General features: G+C 38.1%; 1 protein-coding gene across 1 annotated transcript in view; it reads left to right on the forward strand.

Annotated features, from left to right (window-relative positions):
- Nucleotides 1-17,128, forward strand: part of LOC107291671 (succinate--CoA ligase [GDP-forming] subunit beta, mitochondrial) — a gene marked incomplete at its 5' end in the record, with an annotated part of 94,068 nt that extends 76,940 nt beyond the window's left edge. The window contains 2 exons of the mRNA XM_015820693.1: nt 5,668-5,788; nt 15,624-17,128. Of these exons, the coding sequence (XP_015676179.1) occupies nt 5,668-5,788; nt 15,624-15,739 (237 nt within the window). The remainder of the gene's footprint in view (nt 1-5,667; nt 5,789-15,623) is intronic.
- Between the last annotated feature and the right edge of the window lie 7,419 nt (nt 17,129-24,547).

Consider the following 24,547-nt stretch of genomic DNA (forward strand, 5'->3'; position numbering starts at 1 on the left):
TGGCTAGTAGAGAAACACTGAGAAAAATCTTTCTCTACTATCCAGCTCCTTAAGTTTGAGAGGCTCACAACAATGAAATAAACTATTATAAAATATATTTTTTAAAAAAACAACTGATTGATCCTTGGAATCAACCTCCAACCACCTTCTTGAGAACATTCCCCAAAAAGCAGGAATTCCCAGAATTCTGGAACTTGAAGTCCACAAGTCTTAAATTTGCCAGGTTTGGAGAGCCTTGCCATAAAGGGAAGGAAAGACAGGGAATCAGGTACAAAGAGGGAAGGCAGTGGCAGGGAGGATCTTATGCAGTTCCCTTGTCAACTGTTGTTTCCAGATATCAGCCAGGTGTGGTAGATAGGGCTTTTCAACCAGTGGTACGGGTACCACCTGTGGCACACTGGTACCTGGCAGGTGGTACGCGAACATCCTAGAAAAGTAGCGGGGAAGAAGGAATGAGCTGAACCGGCGCAGCACTGCACAAGCCTCAGCGAGAGACCGCTGGAGCTGCAGGGCTGTCAGGGCTCAACGGAAGCACCAGGATCAGCACCGCTTTCCAGCTGATCGGCGCTTCTTCGGGGCTGTTAGGGCTCAGTGGAAGCACCAGGATCAGCACCAGGCTCCAGCTGGAAAGGGGCGCTGATCCTTGCACTTCTGCTGAGCCCTGACAGCCCCAAAGAAGCGCCAATCAGCTGGAAAGCAGCACTGATCCCGGTGCTTGCACTCACACACACACAAACACATGCGCAGGTCTGGGAGAGGTGAGCTGAGCCAAGCCACGCAGAGGCAATGACAGGGGGGAGGGGAAGCCTTTGCTCACCACTCCTGCCTGTTGCCACCTCTTCCCGGAGCCTCTGGCAGTTTAAAAAAAAAAGCAGGAGAGGGAGGGACAGTGGAAGGAAGGAAGGAAGGAAGGAAGGAAGGAAGGAAGGAAGGAAGGAAGGAAGGAAGGAAGGAAGGAAGGAAGGAAGGAAGGAAGGAAGGTCAGGGAAGGAGGGAGGAAACTTGGATATAAAAGGAGGGGAGAGAAATTTGTTAAATGAGCTTTGCCCCATTTTATGACTTTTCTTGCCACAGTTGTTAAGTGAATCACTGCAGTTGTAAAATTAATAACATAGTGGTTAAATGAATCTGGTTTCCCCACTAACATTGCTTGTCAGAAGGTTGCAAAAGGTGATCGATTGCCAAGCATCCAAATGTAAATCACATGATCCTGGGGATGCTGCAACAGTCATAAGTGTGAAAAATGGTCATAAGTCACTTTTTTCAGTGCCGTTATAACTTTGAACAGCTGCTAAGCAAACTGTTGTAAGTCAAGGACTACCTGTACTTTATCACTTTTTTCTGGTTTTTTTGGGGGGGGGATCAAGTTTTTGACACTTTGCTAGGTGACTGGTGGTACTCGGATATTGCCATATCCTAAAATTGGTACAATCGGTGAAAAGGTTGAAAAGCCCTGTGGTAGAGTTTTCTACCAAATCCCTGGAAAGGTGGTAAAATTAGCAGCAACTCAACAAACAATCACCTTGTTTAGCAACCGAAGTTCTAGCCCCAATTATGATCGTAAGTCAAGGACTACCAGTAGTATATTCCTTCTCAACCAGATCATGCAAGAGAAGCAATCCATTGGAAACTCTTTTTTATTGTCTTCAGCATAGTTGCTACTTCTAACTGGAATCGCTACTAGGATCTCCTATCTTAGAGGGCATATTTACACATCTGAATGCTCACATCTGCAGTGGTTCCACTTCACCAGGCTTAAAACAGGTGTACTTTTTCTCCAGAGCGTTCCTGAAAAATTACTGAATTGTAATTTTAATGCAACAGATGGGAAAAATTATTAAATATGTATGAAACAAACATGTTAGCTTATTTAATTAAATTGTGTGAACTATACTTAAAAATTAATGTTATGACTGACTGACTGACTGACTGACTCCCTTCCTTTTTGGAATTCAGCTTCCTTTGGTATGTCAGCCAGTGGCCAATTATGACCTTTGGTTCCAAATAGACTGCATGTACCTAACGGAAAACAATTTTGACAAATGCTGTGACTTCAGTATTCTTTCTTATGAAACATACTGTCCATTTATGAATAGCTGATGTATGGCATCCCATTCAAGTTTCTGGCAGAGTCATTGCTATATCTGTAAGGCAAAGAAGAATAGTTTCCTAAGAATTAGATTCCCTGCTGTCAATTTCCTGTGGACATTTTCTTACTTAAAAGCAGAACCTCCATGTCTCCTGTTGGCCTTTTTCCTGTCATTCAAAACATGGCCTGGACATATTTTAGCTTTATTTGTTTTTTTTCTCTTTAATAGCAACCTTTGGATATATATTTTTATTATGGTGAAACACAAACAACTGAAAAAAGATACAGTAGTTGTTAAGTGATGAAAAAAGAACCTACAAACATTATAGTGACCCATATAGTGAAACTATATGTAAAGAACAAGCAGTCAAGAAATAGGCTGCAGTGAATTCAAGGGGTGTCTCTCCAAAGTGTTTTCTCATTATTCCCCATTTGTCTAGGCTTCTGCAGTGTTTATCTTCTTCTTCCCCTCCTGTCAAAGGGCTTCCTCATTACTCTGTACTACAGCTTGTAAGCAGTGGTGGGATTTAAATATGTGAACAACCGGTTCTCTGTATGGATGCCGCTTCCGGAAGTCCATTCTGGGCCTTGGCAACAAAAAATTAGCTACCGGTTCTGCAGAACTGGTGCAAACTGGCTGAATTCCACCACTGCTTCTAAGTTTAACTACAGGTAATCTTCGACTGACAACCATTTCTGTCGCTAAGTGAAACATTTCTTAAGTGAGTCTTGCCCCATTTTACAACTTTTCTTGCTACATTTGTTAAGTGAATCACTGCAGTTGTTAGGTTAGTAACATGGTTATTAAGTGAATCTGGCTTCCCCATCGAAAAAGGTAATCACATGACCCCAGGATGCTGCAACCGTCATAAATATGAGTCAGTTGCCAAGCGTCTGAATTTTGATCATGTGACCATGGGGGTGCTCTAAAGGTCGTAAATGTGAAAAGTCATGTTTCTAAATGCTGTTGTAACTTTGAACGGTCAATAAAGAACTGTTGTAAGTTGAGGACTACCTGTATTATATTTCTTTCCTATATATATATATATATATATAATTGAAAGCACAACAAAGCTTTATCTGAACAAGATCAAATGTCTCTCCCCAGAAAATAACTGAATCAAAATATAAATGAGACCAATGAAAGCTTATTGTCAAACCCAACAGGCCATGAAGTAGCCATTCTCTTTATATGCAGTCCTGTACCACAGAGTATTGCAGAGTGTTCAGAGTCTTCAGAATTAATGCAGGCTTAAAAATGTATGAAAACAAGCAAGCAAAAGCAAACATTTCCCATCTGGGGAAAGGCGGATTGGTAACTTTACCTTGTTTCCCATTTCTAAGAACATATTGGCTAAATGAGTTCTCCCAGGTTGGGATTATGGAGTGCGTAGCCTCAATAATCAGCACGAGAAAGGGAAATAACCCATTTGTGTTTGTTTGTTCCTGAGCTACTACAGGAGAAATAGTTGCTATTTACTAATGGAGTACAATCTAGTGCTTGTGCTGTTCTAAATTTCATTCTACACAGTCATTAAACAAACAACAAATGCACAATCTTGGGGAATATATTACATTTTCCCTGGTATCGAATGTCATACTGTTGAAAGTGTAAATCTCTCCATTAGAAAAGAGCAACCTATATGTTAATATTCTATAATAAGAAAAATATGTCATACCAAAATAGATTGTATCAAAGGGTTCTTAGACCCCCTTTTCTCCCAGCAATGTTTAAATCAGAGGGTTGGGATTCTGTTACTCATCATAATTCTCAAAGCTCTATAGAAGATGTAGTTTAAAGCACTTTAAATGCATTTTATGCATCTCCTTCGCCACAAAGTGGGTTCATCACTATAATGGAGAACTGACATTTTTTTTTCAAAGCATCTCAATCTTTTGAACTCAGAATTCAGAGATTCGGGTCTTCATTTCAAGGACTTACTAAAACCAAAGAGCTCTCCCTAGATACACAGAGTCACGGCTTGGTGCCCCCTTTAAAAACTAAACTGAAACATTTCTTTGATTTAAAAAAGATGCGAGCTTTAAAAGCCTCTGAGATTCTTCTCATGCTCTTAAAAAGTGCAAATCAGAGAATAATTTTCAGTTAATGTACTCACTTTCCAATAACGTCTCCCCACTCGGTTCCCTAGGGCCTTTACTTTCAGATTTTGAAGATATTGAATCTCATTTCAAAATAACAACAACAACAACAACAACAATAATGTTTAATGGAAGATCTAGATGCAGATTTGCTTATCCCAGGTCCTTAGTAAGGACTCAATAGGTAGACTCAGATGCTACCTTATATATATACTTTATGTATGCTTGTATACCTTATATCAGCTCATAGGTCCTTTGTTAGGACTTGAACTTTTAAGTTTTATCAGTCCCAGACTGTGAATCGAATTAAAGATGTAGTAATACTAATAATAATAATTCAACTCAACAAAAGGGTGCATTTGATGTGCTTCAGCAGATGTAACATTAAGTAGTATGGAGCCTGATTAGTATTGAATTGTAATCTGCCCAGAATCTTTTGGAATTAGGCAGTCTCAAAACAGAATAAATAAATAAATAGTTCTTGGAGGAAGAAACCATTAGGGAATACCACAAATGTTGGCTAGGCTTGGTAGTAAACAACATCAACAACAATCGTATCCTGGAAGAGAATAAAGGTAAATTAATGGTATGATGCAAGAACATTGCATCATATCCAGGATCATCACTATCTGATCTCAAGGCCGTCACTGTTTTTTATATCTTACAATCCCTTAATTATTCTCCAGATTTAATTGACATCAGGATCTTCTGTAATTATTCATGTGCAGATGGTCAGATTAACGTAACATGTACTTTAATCATCACATGGGCACAGAAAGTAAGCTGAGCTATTTCGGACTTCATAAAATTAGTTGTCTTTCTTTCTCAGCTAGTTTGATTTGGAAAATTCGGTTTGGGTCAAAAAAAATTTGAAAAATTACCTGTTCAAGCCTATGATGTATTGAATCGTAGTTGTCATTATTTATTGTATTATTTTTAGTTTCATTTATATACCATCTTTTTTTCTGGGAGTTTTAAAGAGGCAGTTTGGTCTAGTGGTGGAGGCACCAGGTTAAAAACCGGGAGACGGTGAGTTCCAGTCCTGTCTTAGGCATGAAGGGTGGCTGGGTGACTATGATCCAGTCCTTCTCTCTCAGCTCAATCAAGGTTAGACGGTTGTTGTGAGGAAAATAGGAGGGGGAAGGAGTGTTAGATATGTTCACTGCCTTGAGTTATTTATAAAAATAATAAAGGGGGGGGATATAAATAAATGAACAAAAAAACTTAAAAGCAGTGGGTTGGGGAAGTACATGATCCAAAGTCATCCAGGGAGTTTCTGACATGGAAAGTGGGCTTGAACTTGGGTTTTCCCACTCCTAGTTTGACACTTGGATTTTGATACTTGGATTTTGATGGGCTCACTGTTTCTGTGTGTGCTTGGAATCATTCTGATAAGAGCCTAAATTATTATTTAAAAGCATATGTTTACAACATAGGTGCATTTCTGAAAGACTAAATGTAAGTTTTTTCTTCCCCAGGTTGAAGCAATTTTAGTAAACATATTTGGTGGAATTGTCAATTGTGCCATTATTGCCAACGGTATCACCAAAGCTTGCCGAGAGCTTGAACTGAAAGTGCCTCTCGTGGTCCGACTTGAAGGTAGGTGGTGGAATTCAAGCTTTGTTGGGTATCTTTATTTCATTTGATCAATTCTCCGAGGGTTGATGTTGGAACTAATTTTCTAGAACATAAAATATCAGAGTTGGAAGGGACCTTGGAGGTTTTCTAGTCCAACCCCCTGCTCAAGCAGGAGACCATTTCAGTTCATGTGAAACGAGAATGAGATGGTTGCTTCAGGGCAACAAATGCTGGAGGACGTGAAACAGAGAGCAGCCCATTTGCCATTCTTATTGGTTGAAGGAGACTCAGACTCAACATTCTAGGTTGGCTGGACTTCAGCTAATACCTCAGAAATAGTAAAAAATGCTGCCTGTCACTTGTCTCGAATCCCCATTCAGCTAGAAATGGTATGGACAAAACATGGAATTTGCTATATTCTTTTTCTTTGACGGAAAACTGTGTTAAATCAACCTTGCTAAACATGCCAATGTTTCAGTCACCCACATAGGATTCACTGTTGCAACATTTCAGCTCATTCATACTTTCTCATAGTTTTAAGGCTGCTTTCTCCAACCTGATACCCTTCAGGTATATTAGGATTGCATATCCTAGAACTCTTGCCTGTGGCCATCTGGAGGCTACCAAGTCAGCTTCATTTCACAGTATCCTGGAATTCTCATCTATGAATTATTGTTAATTTTTATCTCAAATCATGCGAGATTTATTTAATTGAGAGACAAGTCTGGAAAACCAGAGATTATAGTATGGGGAACCAGACATTATAGAAATGGTGTGGGCTTTTTACAAGGAAGAGTAGAATCATCATCAATACTATCTTGGCTAATGTTTATGAAGTTTGTTATCAGGGGCTGCATCTTTGATTCTAGAGCAAAATGTCAAATCAATAAAGGTCATTTCCATAAGGATTATGTTGTAACAACCACAAGATTTGATTCGGAGATCAGACCTGCTACTTTGCAGATGGTCTGATTCCCTTTGGGTCTAGAACCAGGTGGGATTAAAGCATCCTTTCTTAAAGCAACCATCGTTTCCTTTAAAGCAACCATCCATCTGAAGACTACCAAGTTATGGTAGGATGCTTTACTCTCACCAGGCTCTAAGTCCAGAAGGTGTCAGATTGTCTGCAAAGTAACAGGTCTGATCTCTGAATCAGATATTGTGATTATTACAACACAGTTCTCATGGGAATGGTCTTTATTATTTTGACATATTACTCTAGAACAGAGGTCTTCAAACTTGGCCCTTTTATGAATTGTGGACTTCAACTCCCAGAATTCCTCAGCCAGCATGCCTGGCTGAGGAATTCTGGGAGTTGAAGTCCACAAGTCATAAAAAGGCCAAGTTTGAAGACCCCTGCTCTAGAATCTAGGATGCAGCCTTGCCAACAAACTTCATAACATTAGCCGAGATAGTACTGATGATGATTCTAATCTTCCTTATAAAAAGTTCACACTATTTCTCTAATCTCTGGTTTTCCATACTTGTCTCTTAATTAAATAAATCTCACATGATTTGAGATAAAAATTAACAATAATTCATAATGATGAAAAGTCCAGGATACTGTAAAATGAAGCTGAAAGAATACAGGATGGAGCAATCCGTTCCCTTTGATGCATTTCTACGACAGAAGGTTCATAATTATTCCTATAAATCTTTAGCAGATTTGTGGCTGGACTTTAAAAAATTCTTTGCTGACCTGCAGCAGTCTGTTGCAGATGTCTTAATGAGTAAAGTTTTAATCAGTCAACTCTGTCTTGATTTAGCATGATTTTCTGGACAAATCTTTGTTCTAAGCTGTGTAATGATTACAAGCTGTTTTACCGGTGGATAAAGGAAGGATTAGTCTCTCGTTCAAAAATAGTAACTTTATACTTACAGGTATTTACTTATTTGATATAAAAGAAAGAATGAGTAATCCTCGGCTGAGAAGTACTTTTTTTTTTAAAAGGGCCCAAAGCAATTAGAAGAATCATGTAATCTGCATTTCACTGATGAAGTAATTGTTCCTGACGGGCAAGTGCACCTCCTCTGTTTCAAAAGATTTTTATAACTAATTGTTGAAAGGGCTGGATTAAAATTAGGTAATTACTGCCCGTACAACCTATAGGAAGATTTTCTTAGATTACAGACTTACACAAGGAGATTGACCTATCTCTCGTATCTCCCGCTGCCTCAAGAGCTACATAATAGGAATTTACATCCATCATATATTTATACATGCATTGGTGACCTCCTTTTGAATGGAGCAGGTAGCTTTGTGAATGCCATAAATGCAGGCCAAAATATGACCACGGGAAGCATCACTGGGGAGGAAGGCCTACCAGTACCTTTGGGGTTCATTGTCACTTAGAGTGGCCACTAAGCAGCTGATCATAAGTTGAGGACTTCTGTAATATTAACCAAAGGGGCAGGGCCAAGATTTTTTACCTATTTGGAAAGCTAGTTTGGCCTAGCCTCTCAATAGAGTCACTTTATGATAGAGGTGGTGGGTGCAGTAACAGGAAAGGCGCCATCTTTGCTTCGCCCCACTCGAGCCTGTTTTTTTTTAACCTATGTTTAATCCTCTGTCATTTTAATTGTTCTTATAATTGTTTTTACATTTCTATTTTTTATTACATTGTAAGCCACCTAGAATTGCTTCAGACAGTGAGATGGTGGTGTATACATTTAATAAATAAATAATTAAAAAGTAGTTTGGAAAGTAATAGAATATAATATGCTGAGGGGTATGTTTTAAATAATAAAGATGTAGATCAGGACCAGGAAACAAATATAGGTAGTCCTCAACCTACGACCACAATTGAGCCCAAAATTTATGTTGCTAAGCAGGACATTTGTGAAGTGAATTTTGCCCAATTTTACAACTTTTCTTGCCATAGTTGTTAAGTGAACCACTGCAGTTGTTAAGTTAGTAACTTGTTAAGTGAATCTGGCTTCCCCATTGACTTTGCTTGTCAGAAAGTTGCAAAAGGGGATCACAGGATCTACGGACACTGCAACCATCATAAATATGAGTCAGTTGCCAAGTGTTTGAATTTTGATCATGTGACCATGGGGATGCTGCAACGGTCATAAGTATGAAAAACGGTCATAAGTGATAAGTTGTAAGTAGGTTTGAATGGTCACTAAACAAACTGTTGTAAGTCGAGGACTACCGGTATCTGATTTAATAAATGAGAAAGTCAAAGAGCTATGCACCGTATTAGGATTTCCATACACAGATACAAACCCACTGCAAGTATCTCTTTCTTTAGGTATTTTGATTGATGGATAGAGGAGAATCTGAAGAGGCCACGTGGCACTATAAGATTGCACTAGTGCAGGGGTCTTCAAACTTGGCCCTTTTATGACTTGTGGACTTCAACTCCCAGAATTCCTCAGCCAGGCATGCTGGCTGAGGAATTCTGGGAGTTGAAGTCCACAAATCATAAAAGGTCCAAGTCTGAAGACCCCTGCACTAGTCCATCTCCATTGCAGCTCTCATGTATTGGTTTAACATACTGCAAATAATGCCACAAAATAATTAAAAAGTGGTTTGAAGAAAACAGGTCCAGTCAACTACATTATGACTTAATGCGGAACATAAACTCAGCCGATTACAAATATGTTTTCTTTATTCTTGCAAATATTACATGCACTCCTGGTTTCTAACAATAATAAGAAAACCAAATTCTGCGCTTTTTTTTTTCATTCTTCCAATGATCTGAATAGGTTTGGAATCCAGCTGTGGCACAGTTAGTAAAATGGTTGGTCTGATTACCCCGTGTATTACAGTTCACGTTTAAGGGAAATCTTGATTATAGAGAGAAACCATGCAAATTTCTCTTCCACTTTTTTTTCTCTGTTTAATAGCTTCATTCAGTGCAAGCACAGTGTAGATTGTTTTGATTGCCTGGGACTGAAACTCTGTTTACAGATCTCTAACACCATCCAGTGGCAGTAGGTTAATGTTGGTTTACTTCAGTAAAAGAAAAGTTCTGTGTTTTTAAACCATAGTCAGGAAGGAAAAAAAAAAACCTTAACTCTTATTTTTTTAGACTTCCTCTGTTAAATATGTTGCAACCTTTTTAAAGATTTCTGGCACTTCAAATATCAAAGGAAGCTCAGTTTATTCAAACTGATCACGGATTCCAAACAATCACGGATTCCAAACAATGACCCTTTGCAAAACATTTTTAAAAAAATACTGAGCATTTTTATGGCTTTAACATTATGCTTTAACAAATGCAAATGCATATAATATTTTTGTTTCCTTACATTTCAGAAATAATATTTAATTTTTATTTATTTATAAAGCTGAGTGCAGCTGATATTATTGAACCACTCATTCTTGTTTATGACGTTCATGAAAATGCAATGAGGTCAATCTTTTTTCTCTCTCTCTCACTTTTGCGTAGGATTTTTTCCATTCTATGCAATGAATTTTATTTACCTTTATGCCTTCGAAGAACATTTTTTGCAGAAATAACTGATAACTATTATGAAAGTATTTCTTATAATAAGAAAATTAGTAATAAAAATAGATTGGATAAAAACTACAACTCTACAAACGTGTCTTGGTCTTTTCACCATTTTTGAATGGCACTATAGAAATCTACAAGCAACTATAAGTAGTTTGGATCTCAATTCTAGATTGCTGTAGTAGATCCCTTTGTAACACCTTTATAAATATTGTGTCTATCTATGAATATGTTCTTCAAACACTTTTTTTAAACTCAGAACACTAATAATGGTTTCCTTCCTTCCTGCCTGCCTGCCTGCCTACCTACCTACCTACCTACCGACCGACAGTTGCCAAAGCAACAAATAGTTCTGTGGGTTGCAGATGATTTTTTTTTCTCATTTCCAGTATTTCCTATGGATATTTTATTGTCAGCTGCCCAGAGTTGCTTTGCATAGTGAAGTGGGTGGCATATAAATTTAATTTAAATAAATAATTAAACATTGATAAGGTTTTGATACAGGCGATATCAAAAACAGGAGAAAGAGAAGACTCTCTTTTGACATTTACAGAGAGCTTGACACATCCTCCAAACTAAAACAATCTTGATGCCCGTTGGAAATTTTAACCAGCTCAGCATATTGCCTTTTTAATAAATTGCCTGTGAAACAATCCAGACTATATTTGATCAACACATTCTTTGAAAATGACCTGGGATATTGATGAGAGCACACAATCGTTTTTAGAACGAGTAACGTACTAGTATCTGCATTTAGTATGATCTCCAATTAAAAAAGCTGAAGCAGCACAAATATTGAGATAAGATTCATTATTTTCTAGTGGCAAAGGAAAAGGGAATTAGGTCAAAATTATGTTTGCCTTTGAGAAGGTGCCTTGAGCCTCTAGTATGTGTATAAATGTAGAACAGTAATGATTAGCACTAAGGGAGCACTAGAGTTTGTTAGTTTGTTGTTTGTTTTGGGAACTACTGTCAGTACAAATAGTCCAGTTCTCCAACTAAGTAATTAACCATATATTTTCCATACTGTGCATATGTACTTTGAGCACACTCATACCCACACAGAGGGAGGGAAGGAGGGAGACAGAGAGAGAGAGAGATCACTCCTAGAATGCCAGTTCATCATACCAAAGTTAATATCTTAAAAAACTAATATTGGAAAAAACATAATAAACATGAGGGTGAAGGTTTGTATCCATAATAAGCATCATCATCCTTAACTTTTATACCAACAAAATAATGATCCCTCTTTACTGGACATTGTTTCTTGACCGTTAGTCCCACTCCAATGTCTTTGCCAATGTTCTCTCACCTTTTTTGTGAGCTTAGGAGGTGCATAGAGTTGCAAAAGTGTTCAATGCCATAGAAAGTGGCACAAATACAGTGGAATTGTTTGGAAAAGAAGCAGAAGCCCAACTTATCCTGGGGTAGAAGTAGACGATAAACTACAGTTCTAGTACAAGTTAATTTCAGTGGTATTGTTGCTTATAGTTTGATATTTCATACACACTGCTGAGCCCACTTTTTAATACTCATATACTTACAATTGAGATAGATTGCACATGCTGCTGGAATTGTGAAATTGTGGATTATTGAATTTTAACATTAAGAATCAATGTTCTTCCAAAAATGCAGTACAAAGAAAAGATCTTGCAAGACTTTTTCTTATCACATAATTAATACACCTTAGTGTATTAGTGTAATACACCTTTCTAGATAGCAATAACATGATCCTTTTTATGACATTTTATAAATGTCATGTAACCACTCTAAGGAAGGGAGTTGTATCCGCCTCCCCCTGAAAGCATCTCGTATCTCATCCACTTTCCTGGGGAAAAAGAAGAGAATTCAAGAGGTGTCTTTCTTAGCACCCACAAAGTTTTTCTCCTTATGATTCTTTGGGTTTAAAAATATCTTTCAAAACAGTTTTATCTGAATAAGTTTCAGAACTCTGAGAAACTATGTATTATATCAGTATGTTTGAAGCTTTGTTAAAACAATATTTTCTCCTATTAAACAAGCAAGCTAATAACTAAAATATTTACATTCATAGAGAAAAGTAGCATGTATATGCAGAGAGATAAGAGAGAGATGGATGGATGAATGGAGAGACAGACAGACTTAAAATTAATTCAGTGACAAAACTGACTGATGCCTTAAAGCAAAGCATTTCTTTGCTTATTTCTTTTGCATCACAGTTCAGAGATTTAAAAAATATATAGTAAAATGACGATCATAACTATTGAACATCTACAGTGGATATATGTTGCTCATCAAAACTCGAGTGCTAAAAGAGACCAGCGGGGATTGAAAGTTCAATCTTAAGGCCTAAAAACAATTATTGGAAATGAAATCAGGAGTTAAAGTCAGTGTAATATTCTGGTTGAGAGACTGAGCTGTGAATCAGGAAGATTGTTCAAGTCCTGCCAGTACGGCAGAATTACAAGTTAGCTTCCTCTTTCTTTTTCCCAGTTGTGCACACCAAACATGCACACTGACACACTCCTTTCCAGGGATATGAAGATAATAGCAACCTGTTTTTAAGATTGCTGCAGGAATACTGACCAAACAGACTATTCACAAAACACTATGCAAGATAACAAATACCTTCTACTAGGTAAAACTTAGCTCTATTAATCATGCTTCATGGACGGCCTTTTAATTAGAATTACAATTTCTCAAATGCATTTGCTGCTTGTTCTAATTCCAAGTTACCTGCCATTTTGATTTATAAGTAGAAACATTTTTTACCTGTCGGGCAGGACAGAAGATCTGGCTGATTGTGTTAAACATTTTAGCACTTCAGGAGGACAGGATGTGACTGTTGTCCCTTTTCCTGTCAAAATCATAATACATGTGTGAATATTTCACTCAGGGGATGAGATTTCTACCCTGGGAGCAGTTTTTTAATAGTATTGTGGATCCTCCTTATTGGCATTCATTGTTCATGGTTAAACCTGCCAGAGCATAGTGACAGCCATTGGTTATGCACATTATACTTTCTGCTACCAAGGGAAAGATGCCATTAGTGTCACGAAGTGCCCAATCAGCATCAAAACAGAGGGGAGAGGGGGAGAGAGAGAGACTTCTGGAGAGGAACTAAATTTGTGTGAGCATTTCTGTCAGAACATTTCAACTGGGCCTGTCTTTTTTCAGCGTTAATGAACAAAGAGCTACAGGATGTGAGCAGTGATCAGTCATTTTTTTCTTAATTAATCTCCTCTCGTTTGGCCATGCATGTGCCTTGTATAGGAGGAGCCTGACAGAGCGTAGCACCCACATCCCTGAAACGTCTCTCTTAATTTATGACTTCTTCCTTTCTCCCTTTCTTTCTTTGCAGGCGACAAGTCTTAGGTTGACTGAACTTGATGGCTCTGTCCACTTCTAGATCTCTGACGGTTCAGTCCTATGCATATTTATTCAGAACAAAACCCCTCTTTGTTTAAAGACAAAAAAAAGAGGCTTGCAGTCAGGTAAACATGCATAAGGCTGTAACGTAAAACTTAAAAAAACTTGTAACTTTTTTTCCCTTCCTAAGGGAAATATATTACCCTACAACAGAATTTACAGTCTGTGTAATCTCTTGCTTGGCCAATTCAGAAGATACGTTGGGTGAACTTCTTGCACAGGGTTGAAGCATATACTGGACATACCAGAGAATGCTGGAGTAAAAGAAATGGAGTAGTAGTGAATCACAGTGTTGGCTTGTGTGGTTTTACTCTGTGAAAGGTCCTTCTCAGCATCAGGCCCGGCAGTAGAGAGAGACTAAGATATCTGCTTCTGACAACAAGTGCTCAGAGTAACTGCAGCAGCCCCTTTCTGTTCTTCTCAGTTCTTCTCTTGAACTGTGTGTGCAGCACAGCCTATTCTTCAGCTTTTAAAGTAGCTGCATCCTGTCAGATTTGGAGAAGCGTCCCATCACCAGTGCTGACCTGACAATTAAATGTTTACTCCTGCATGTGGAATTGTAACAAAGGAGTATCATCTTGTTGGTTCATTTCCTGGCAGTAAATGTTTCTGAGGACAGCCCTGACTTTTCCCAACCTTATTTAGAGATGCAGAGCCTTCTGCATGGAAAGCAAATGTTCTGTGATAGAGGAACCACCCACGCTTTGCGCACAGTCACTCAAGCTCTCGTCACCTCCCGCCTGGACTACTGTAATGCTCTCTACATGGGGCTCCCTTTGAGGAGCNGCGGGCCTGACCTAGGGAGGATTTTACTTAGGGATGATTTTAAGAATAATTTTAATAGGAATAACAGCTTCTAATATTTGGTTTTTAATTTGGTTTTATAGGGGTTTATATTTTTTGTATTTTGTATTTGTACTTGTTTTAATATGCTGTGCACCGCCCTGAGTCCTGCGGGAGAAGGGCGGTATATAAATTAAATTAATAAATAAATAAATAAATAATAATAAATAAATAAATCTCTAGTAGTAGACCTAGCAGAGATTTTTGCCTTTGAGAACAGATAATCGGATAGGTGTAAGACCTCTGTTTATATTCATGTCGTAAGAACACACCAGAGTCTGTACGTTTTTTATGCAATATATATTTTGATTTAGTTTTCTGGTGTTAGCTTTCTTTTTTATTCTGATAAATGGACACAAAAATAAATCATGGTAGGCTATTTATAATCTCCACCAGAGTAATTTGTATTATAGGGGGGGGGGAAATCTTGATCTATATCTTACGTCTTTGCTAATATTCCTTGTCGGATCCTGTGCTGTGTAATTTATTCTTTTGAAACATTTCATGAAGAGCTATTTATCTATTAATATACAGTTGAAGTAAGTTAAATTACTCAGTATTAAGTTAGCCAAATGGTTGTCATTGACTTCTTCTGTCTTCTGGATCCATAGGAGATCAATACTGTTATTTTACAGTAGTTATCCTATAACTAGCAGATTCAGTTTGATTCAGTTACCTATTTAGATTCAGTGTAAAATTTAAACATAGGAGGAGGCATTACAAAGAAAAAGCTGGACGTGTACTTTAATGGCATAGAGTCAAAATCCAAAAGACCTATAAGTTTCATACAACTAGAAATAGTTTTAATATTTCTATGTCTTTTTTTCATGGGCCCACCATATGAAATGTGCTTGATCTTTATTGTACCTTCAAGTTCCTCTTATGGCTTTCAAAAACTAGAAGTGAGGGGTCCTTGGTGCTCTCTGAGTTTGGTTGTTTCTTGCAGACATTTCATTACCCAAACTAGGTAACATCATCATCAGCAACAACCCAGTTTGGGTAATGAAACGTGTGCAAGAAAACAACTAAGCTCAGAGAGCACCAAGGGCCCCTCATTTCAACCCTGAGCTACAAATATTCTCCTTTATTAACAACTAGAAGGAAATAGGAATTGACTTTTTTTTTCTCCTCTTTCCCCTCAGGAACAAATGTTCACGAAGCCCAGCGCATTCTGAATGAAAGTGGACTTCCCATTACTTCTGCAAGTGACCTTGAAGATGCTGCTAAGAAAGCAGTGGCTTGTGTGACAAAGAAATAAAGAGAACTGACACGAGAGATGACATTCCAGAACTGCCATTGAAGACATATTGAGAATGATTTTAACCAGCCACAAGCACCGAGATTTGGCTTAAGTGACCTGTTAATCACAAAATATTCAGTGGGTGAAAAGAAAACTTGGAAATGCATTTATTACACAGAAGCCTTTATTTTTCAATATTGGGACTGAATGTTCTACAAGCAAATACGATGAGTAACTTACTGTCAGTTGCCATTTAGGTTTCTCTTTTTAGGTGTTAATTGCTTGTGACTGCCAATTTTTCTAAGATACTTTGATGCATCTTTAGTATGAAAAGGGATATTTGATCATGGTTGGCCCTTTGTTGGGGATTGTTCTCAAGCTCTAAGGAACTACTAGGGTGATATCAAAGTTTAGAAGTCTTTTCCATATCATGTGGAGAACTTTCAAAATTTGGGATATGATATGGCTTGGGAATCTGCTATTTGAAATAGAAACAATCATAAAGTGTAATTCAGGCACGCCAGAAACCTCCAGTGTACCTACAGTAGCTCTCTGAATTCCAAATCATATTTAATAACATTTTCCAATTAGGGAAAGAGCATCTTTATATTACCTAAGTTGAAATAAATGAATGTAATTAGATATCTACCACCACGTCAAAATTATAAAATGCAATGATTGATACTCAATGTATACCTCACATTATAACAACGTTAAGAATCATAGTTCTGTGAAATAATCATTTTTATATTGTCCTATAAATTCTCATTTGAATTCTTTAAGTACTGAAGGAGAAATACACATTGTAATGTCACCTTTGACAGGATCTGTGGACATATGCATCCAATTAATGTTGACTGTCTTTAGAAATCAATATGTATTGTAGCTAAAAATAGTCTATCTTGAAGAAATCTAGGGTGGTAGTTCCTTAAAGCATTTGCACTGTTTTTGTAATGTTATTAATCAGAATTGATAATAGTCAAAGCTATCAGGGAACCTGCTGTCATCAGAAAGAATATGAAAAATAAATTGAGGAATGATCCCATCTTTTTATATTCTGTGAATTTCAGTGCAAATGTTCACCAACTGCAATGTTCTTCATACTGAAGTAAAGTGGATTTCCAAATGCTTAACTTTTGCTTGATTGTGCCTTTGATGTTTAGGAAATATGTATTCATAAAGTACAAAGGCTATCAAATTAATTCAATAACCACATTCATATGTTTATTTAACAATGGAGTTTTGAAATTCAAGATACTTGTTGAAATCAGAAGTAGGGTTATAAACAATGTTATTCAACTGACAAGCTGCGAATTGATGTGATTTTTAATAGCAAAGAATATGAATATTTTTGGTTTACTGCAATTAAACACTATTAATAAATTTCCCTGGGGTTATACATTTGAATTGTGCTGATTAACGCTGTCATTATTTTTCCATGGTCACTAATGGCTATCGACAAAAGCCATTTTTTGAGAATTATTTTAGAAGTCCCATGAACATAGTCATTCCATTAACTGTTAAGTAAATAAAAATATTCGTGCCATACACAATATTCTTCCTATCATAAAAATCCTATAAAAGCAGGCATGGACAGCTTATAAGGTGTTTACAGGATTACTAAAATGTTTGTGAACTCTTTTGAATTTTCAATATTTCTGCATAAATATGATCTAAAACATGATATATTCTCCACACAAGTCGTAAAACTGGATTTATGAGAATCCAATTAAACAAATAAGTTGAAAACATTATACTTTTTACCTATTTAAATTTATTCTTCACCATATCTGTGTTCCTCACTCCCTTGGCCACCCAAGAAGTATGGCAAAGAGAGAAAGCCTAAAATATGTGTTATTTCTATGACAATATATCTTGTGAGGAGGTGATGGATGGTGGTTCAAAATTTATCTTGGAATGGACATGACTGGATCTGGGTTCCCCCATTGACTTTGCTTGTCAGAAGGTCTCAAAAGGTGATCACATGGTCCGGGGACATTGCAACCATCATAAGTATGAGTCAGTTGCTAAGCGACTGAACTTTGATCACATGACCCTAGGGATACTGCAATGGGTGTGAGGGTGAAAAATGGTCATAAGTCACTTTTTTCAGTGCTGTTGTAAGTTCGAACATTCACTAAGGTGGGGAACCGATAAATACTCAGTCCTATTTCACCAGGAATGTACAGCCCCCTTTTCTTGCACTATAGCCAGTAGTGTTTTTCAATTGGCTCACACAGGTTCACAAAGCCAAATTGTTAAAATTCTGAAATTTTGTGAGCCGGTTAAGAGCAGAGTTAAGCTACTATATTTAGTGCACCCATCACCCAGCAACAATGGGGTTGGCACAGCCAGTTCTTAAGCATTTACTAACCTGCTATTGACCTTAACTCTTCATTGGCCAAGAGTTATACCCTAATATCTCCAGGTAGGGCTGGGAAAGCTTCCTGCATGCAATTTTCCAGGAACCCTCAGGGTTTGGCTTAAAATAAGATAGCTTTTCGTGTTTCTTCTGATCCCAGCCAAGGAATTCTCCTGGGACTCTAAAGGGACTTTTCTCTTATACTGGCTCAATACCCTTATCACATCTACAGGCTTAATTAAACTTTTTCTTACTCTCACTATCCAACACAATTTTACTGACAGATAGTAGGTATGCTAAATTTCTGTTGAAGTCAAGGCTAATTTGTTTGGAAAACTAATCTGGCCAGCTGTTGACGAAAATAGGTTATTCTGTGAATGAGCTGCAGCCGCTTAGGAAGATAACATGCTGAGATTTTTTTGGCAGAATACTTGACATTTCCTAAGCTGATTCTTCAGAGCGCAGGCAGAGCAGAAACAGGTCATCTCAGGGAAAGGTTGACAGTGACAAAGTGCCTGTAAACACTTCAGGGATAGGACAGCTCAAAGGGCTTTTTGCCACCTAAAATAAGCTTGTGCAGAGCTCTGTGAGTGGAGGAAGATGGGAGGCAGAGGCAGCTGTTCCATCATTGTACATCCAAGAAGTGGCTAAGCAATAAAACCTAACAACCAAAGCAGGCAATTTGACTTGGCTCATACAGGCCGTTAAGCCACCAGTGTGTGGTTGGTTTGCTTTTGGTCAGTGTGTATTTATTTAGCATTTAAGTCACTTGTATGACTGCCCAGCTCACAAAATGACAATATCTATAAAAGAAACACAACAATGCACTATAATGGCCCAAAACACAGTGTATTCAAAAATCTAAAACACTTTTCCAAACAGGTTCATCCAATATCCTAACTCAGAGCTTAGAGGGGGGGAGAACAAGTTTTAAAGTCTTATGGAAGGTCACCAGGAAGGTTGGGAGCCATCTGAATCTGGAGAAATGAGGTCCAAAGGACAGGTGCTATGATGGAGACACTGTTATGAAGAAGAAGGCACAGCTGGATTCCAGTGTTTTATGGAGGCAACTCAAGCTGAGTCTCTTGGATCTCATGAGATGGGCAGACATAATCGGAGATAATCTTGCCCTGTAACAAGATGGCGGTAACCCCTTGAATTGTGCCTAATAGCCTGTAGCAAGCAGTGCAATTCTGTAAGCCATGTTGCCAGGGTGTACTGTGGTATGCTCCTAGCTCCCCACATATTATGGGGAGAAAGAATAACTTTGAGGAACTTGAGAAAGGGCCATAACCAAAACAACAATAATATATATATATATATATATATATATATATATATATATGAGTCCAGGGCAGAAATATAATTTGTGAAAGTATCTCAGAAATGACCCCATTAGTTCTCACAAAGATAAAAGGAAGGAGAGGGGAAGGACATTTAGACTCAAAAACATTTGTTACTCTAACCTTATAATAAAAGTAATGTTAGCACTCAAAACTTTGGTTTCTTAGTCCTTTCTGCCTTGAAGGGCTGATATCAATCTTGTAAGTTGAATACTGTCTTGGCTGCAACTCTTCCTCCTGTACATCAAGATTGTTTCTTGTGGCCATTAGATCACACTGCTGAAATTCTGGATGAATTGTAGCTTCCAGATGGTCTTCATGGATAGCCTCGTATAAAGTGTGTTGCAACAGTCCAATTGCGAGGTACTCGGGGTGTGAGTCACTGAGCAATTTGCTCTGTAATTGGCACACAAAATGGAGTTGTGTAAAAGTCCTCTTGACTATGGCTGCGATTTACCCTTCAACCCAGAGCCATGAGTCTTAAGAGGACTCCCAATGGTGCATCAGTTCTGTCTGAGAGAATGTTACCTCATCCAAAGGTAAAGGCAGAAGGTTTCTGAACTGAATGGGTCCTAATGCTCACAGCTACTCAATCTTGCTTGGATTGAGCCAAATACAAAATTTTTCTGTTCTTCCACAGCCTTCTTAACGTTTCCATCAAAAGCTCCTTCTGCCTTCGTCCTTTCTACCATGCCTCAAAAGCATCTTCCCTTCCACGGATGGGATGATTTCTTGAAGATGTTTCATTTGGACTTTGTAGTAAAAATGAAACCATTCCATGGCCTACAGGGAGTGGCTAATCAAAACTGGCAAAGAGGTAGTAGAGCCCATAGCAGCCTAATGCCAACTAATGCCACAGCAGCATAGTGCACTTCTATTACTATAGCTAGGAATGCTCAGTCTTTGCCAATAAAGGGATGTGGATGGAGTCTGTATGTGCATGTAGATTTTTGCATTATTAATATTTTACAGACTAACACAGCATGGTGCTTTCTTGAAAGAGGAGGTTCTTCCCTAGGCAGTCCCCTAACTTTGAAATGCCCTCCTGAGAATAGTAAGATCAATATTTCTTCTGTGACCAAATTCTTGAGAGTTTGAAATAAGAAAAACAGGCAGGCAGAGAGTGGCTGTGCAAGAAACAGTGCATCACCATTGCCCCAAAGCAGGGGTAGGCAACCTTGACTCTTTTATGATGCGTGGACTTCAACTCCCAGAATTCCTGAGCTAGCTGTGCTGGCTCAGGAATTCTGGGAGTTGAAGTCCACGAGTCATAAAAGAGCCAAGGTTGCCTACCCCTGCCCCAAAGGGATGCAATTGTGTTTTTGTGTTCCTCACCTTGGTGTCCCCCCTCCCCCTAAACCCTTTCAGTGCACTGTAGCTTTGCATGTAATATAAATCAGTCCTTTTTCATCCTTTGGGAAGTAGAAGTTGTGCCCCGATTTGAATCTTTCTGCCTGTTCAAGCTATAAATGGAAATGAACAGAACGGATTAGTGTTCTGCCTGTCAAATGTCAATCAGTAGAACAAAATGCTTTATGCTGTAGTTACAGGATCTGACAATTAAAGCAGTTGATGAAAGCATTTTATTGAAACATACATCACCATTTCTTCCAATTATACCACCATTAAACATTAAGAATAATTGTAGGAAGTAATGCTTAATAGTAGACATCCATCTGTTCCAATAAATTCCAGCCAAAAGTTTGGGATTTTTTTTTTCTATTCCAAAGCAGTATAAATTTTAATAGAAGTCTCTAAAACCAATGGTGCGAAGTTTCTGAGTGTATCAGAACATACAAATTAGATTACCTGAGACTGGCTACAAATTACATCTTGTAAAAGGCAGCGGGGGGGCAAAAAGGTTCAGAGAACACGAAGGGCCTTTGTGGAAGGAAAGATGTGAGTTTTCCTACTTGGTGGTTTTGTGTTCCTTGAGGCTTTAAGTGTGAGTACACCTATACTGTAGAGAGAGAAAAGGGAAAAACTGAAGGCACAGGCTGTGAGTGTTAGTGGAAGGAAGAAAGGAAATTAATTTGGAGACTTGACCCAAAAAAATATGGTGTGCAGAGGAGGCAAAACCAAACATCAACAGTTTGGTGAAGTAAGCAATGACACCCTGAAGCTAACACAAGAAAAAGTAGCAGAATTAAGCAGCTTCACCTGCCTTCTAAAGAGGCTGACCAGCTACCGCCAAGTAATTGTTTCCCTCCCTCCTACAAACTGATAAGGACTGAGAAGTGGAGAAGCAATTACCAGCCTATTTCAACCTTCAGCAGAACTTTCTGAAGTCTAAAGGCGTGGAGGAGTACAGAAGGTTAAGTGTAAGTTGAAAGACCATTAACTCTGGGAAAAAAAACAGATTTCCCCATTCTTAAAGGAGAAGACAAGGAAAAAAATTGTGTGTCTCCTGCATTTATTGCTAGGAAAAGCAGGCAATCAACAAGGGGGGGGAGGGATTTGTATCCTTGTTAAGCAGTACCACTTATAAATATATCACTAGGCACAGTTAAGGAAGTTAATTATATATAATAGTGAATTAAGGTAAATATACATGTGCCGGGATGTGTATATAATAGGTTTAATGCATTAAGAGTATATCTTTTGGATAGTTAACTTATTTCTTGTAAAAAAAAAGAAAAGCTTTTGGCTTCCTGGTCTGTGGTTTGTACCAGACTTTAATTTTAACCTTGACACAGTCTTCTGCTTACTGATCTGATTTATGGAAAGAATTGAATGAAGGTTGAAACCTAACCAATAATCATGAAAACAAAACCAGAAATCGCAATTGGTAAACATAAGGAAGATGGCCAAGGAACATACAAGAGTCTATTCTAAATAGTTGGGAGACAGTTTGGCATAGTGGTTAAAGCATCAGGCTAGAAATCGGGAGACCCATCTCACCTTAGGTACAAAGTCAACCTTGGGCCAGTCCCTTGGAAGTGGGCAACGGAAAACCACTTCTGAAAATGCTGTCAAGTCCACACTGACTTGAAGACATATCACAATGTACTGCAATGATCAAAATCTGAGTCAACTAACAGATCTTGTTATTGGATTGGGTGTCAGCATTGACATTCGGCAATGAGCTGCTTGCCTTATTACTGGTTGGGAGTTTTGTGATTTCAAATTCTCATAAGAAAATTGCTGATGGGAACAAAGAGTGATAGTGAGAAAAATCACATTTATGAAAGAGGCTATTATTTCTGGGGGTGGAGATACAGACCCCTCCCGCCCCCCCCCCCAAAAAAATAGACAGGAACAGTGAACTCGGTAAACAACAAATGATGTGGACACTTTTGGAAAGAGTGAGAAATATCAAAGCTTCTTCCGACCTTTTCTGGTTGAAGTTGTCATCCCAAAGCAAATTTTGTACGGTGTAACTTTGGAACAGTTTTGAGTTTCCTTTCACAAGGAAGTGGGTGGAAAACAAAAGGAAAAGTGTTTTGTGAACAGTGGTAGGTAGGTGGGTGAAAATTACTCATGAAAAAGTCCTTTTTTATCCTAAATTCACTGCCCTGTAATAAACACCTTTTTCCTGACTTTTAAAAAATGGCTCTATGCAAAGCAAAATGAAATGGATCCTACTCAGTTCTATAAATTCCAGCCTGACAGCTGGAGCATCTTCAGTTTGACAAAGGGAAGAAGCTCAGTATCTTGCACACTCACTAAGATTTTAGTTTCCTTGAAGTTGTGCCATTAAATGAGTGGACATCTCTCAACAGCCCTGGTGGCACAGTGCTTAAAGTGCAGTATTGCAGGCAAACTCTGCCCATAGCCTGGAGTTCAATCCTGATGGGGCTCAGGATTGACTCAGCTTTCCATCCTTCTAAGTTTGGTAATATGAAGACCCAGATTGTTGGGGGTAATGTGTAAATAATGTTTACATTGTAAACCACCCAGAGAGTAGTTGTAAAGCATTATGGGGCGATATATAAGTCTAAATGCTATTGCTGTTGCTATCTCTTTTTCATGAGGACATTGTCATGGTTCCAACAGATGAAACTCTTCAAAACAACTTTGAGGCATTGTTTACCTTAAAGAATCTTTTATTCGAGAAGCAAAATATCAGCACTACATAGTTAAAGACAAAAACTGAATTCCCCTTCACTGGGCACAAAGTAGCAAAGCACAATTCCCTCCTCCAATTAACAGTCATAAATCACATTCCCCAATTAGCTTGAAGCCGCCAAATCTTTATCAGCTCTGAGCTCAATAACCTTGATTCCCACGGCTGAGTTATTATTGTTATGACTAACTCTATTCTCATCCACATCCCTCTTCCCAGCATCATCTAACTCTAAAAGTGAAAGAGAAAAAGATGGCTACATTTCCATCTGTTGTCAAAGCAAGAACATCTGATGTTAGCAGGGTTGACAGACACTTTTGAGAGAAAACAGCTCAGCTTCAGATGTATAATCTAGGTTTACTGTGAAAGCAAGCTGCCATCCTTGGGGTAAGAATTGGATGTCAAAAAAAAATAAAAATACGGGGGAGTTGCCATCCTAAAAATCACGTATATCCATATCAAAAGTAGATTTTCCTCAACAAAAGTAGATTTTCCTCAACAGCCAACCAATAGTTCTTTGTAATTCTGGAAAAATGAAGAGCAAATTATCATAAGAATCTCTATGGAAAAGGAAGCAAATCTTTAAAATGTCTCTGTAGTCTTGCCCTCAGTAGAGGAAACCTGGCAAAGGGAGAGAAAATACACATGAAATAGCATGTGTATCAAAGGAACAACATACATTGGAGGTTTTCTGTTCTTCTTTGCTGATTGTGATGTGCTGTGTAACAGACTGACTGGTGTTTTAGCCTGCAATTGTAATAGGATGAAATTCGTTCAAGAATCCTGAAGCAGTTGCAATCCCCCAGAAAGAAGGAAACAATAGCTTAACAATAGGAGAGAGCAAGCAAAAGAAGCTGTACATTAGCAAAGTAAAGATTATGAAGAAGCAACAAATATCTTTCAAGATATTTTAAAAGTTCTTTGCAAGGAAGGAAATGAGTTAACATGAGTCCTGTATAACTACAAATATTTAATGTTCACTAAAATATATATAGATAGTTCTTAACTTACAGCAGTTCATTTAGTGACTGCTCAAAGTTGCAGTGGCACTAAAA

Source organism: Protobothrops mucrosquamatus, unplaced genomic scaffold (genome assembly GCF_001527695.2).
Source record: "Protobothrops mucrosquamatus isolate PMUCROS unplaced genomic scaffold, P.Mucros_1.0 scaffold1162, whole genome shotgun sequence".
Lineage (NCBI taxonomy): Eukaryota > Metazoa > Chordata > Lepidosauria > Squamata > Viperidae > Protobothrops > Protobothrops mucrosquamatus.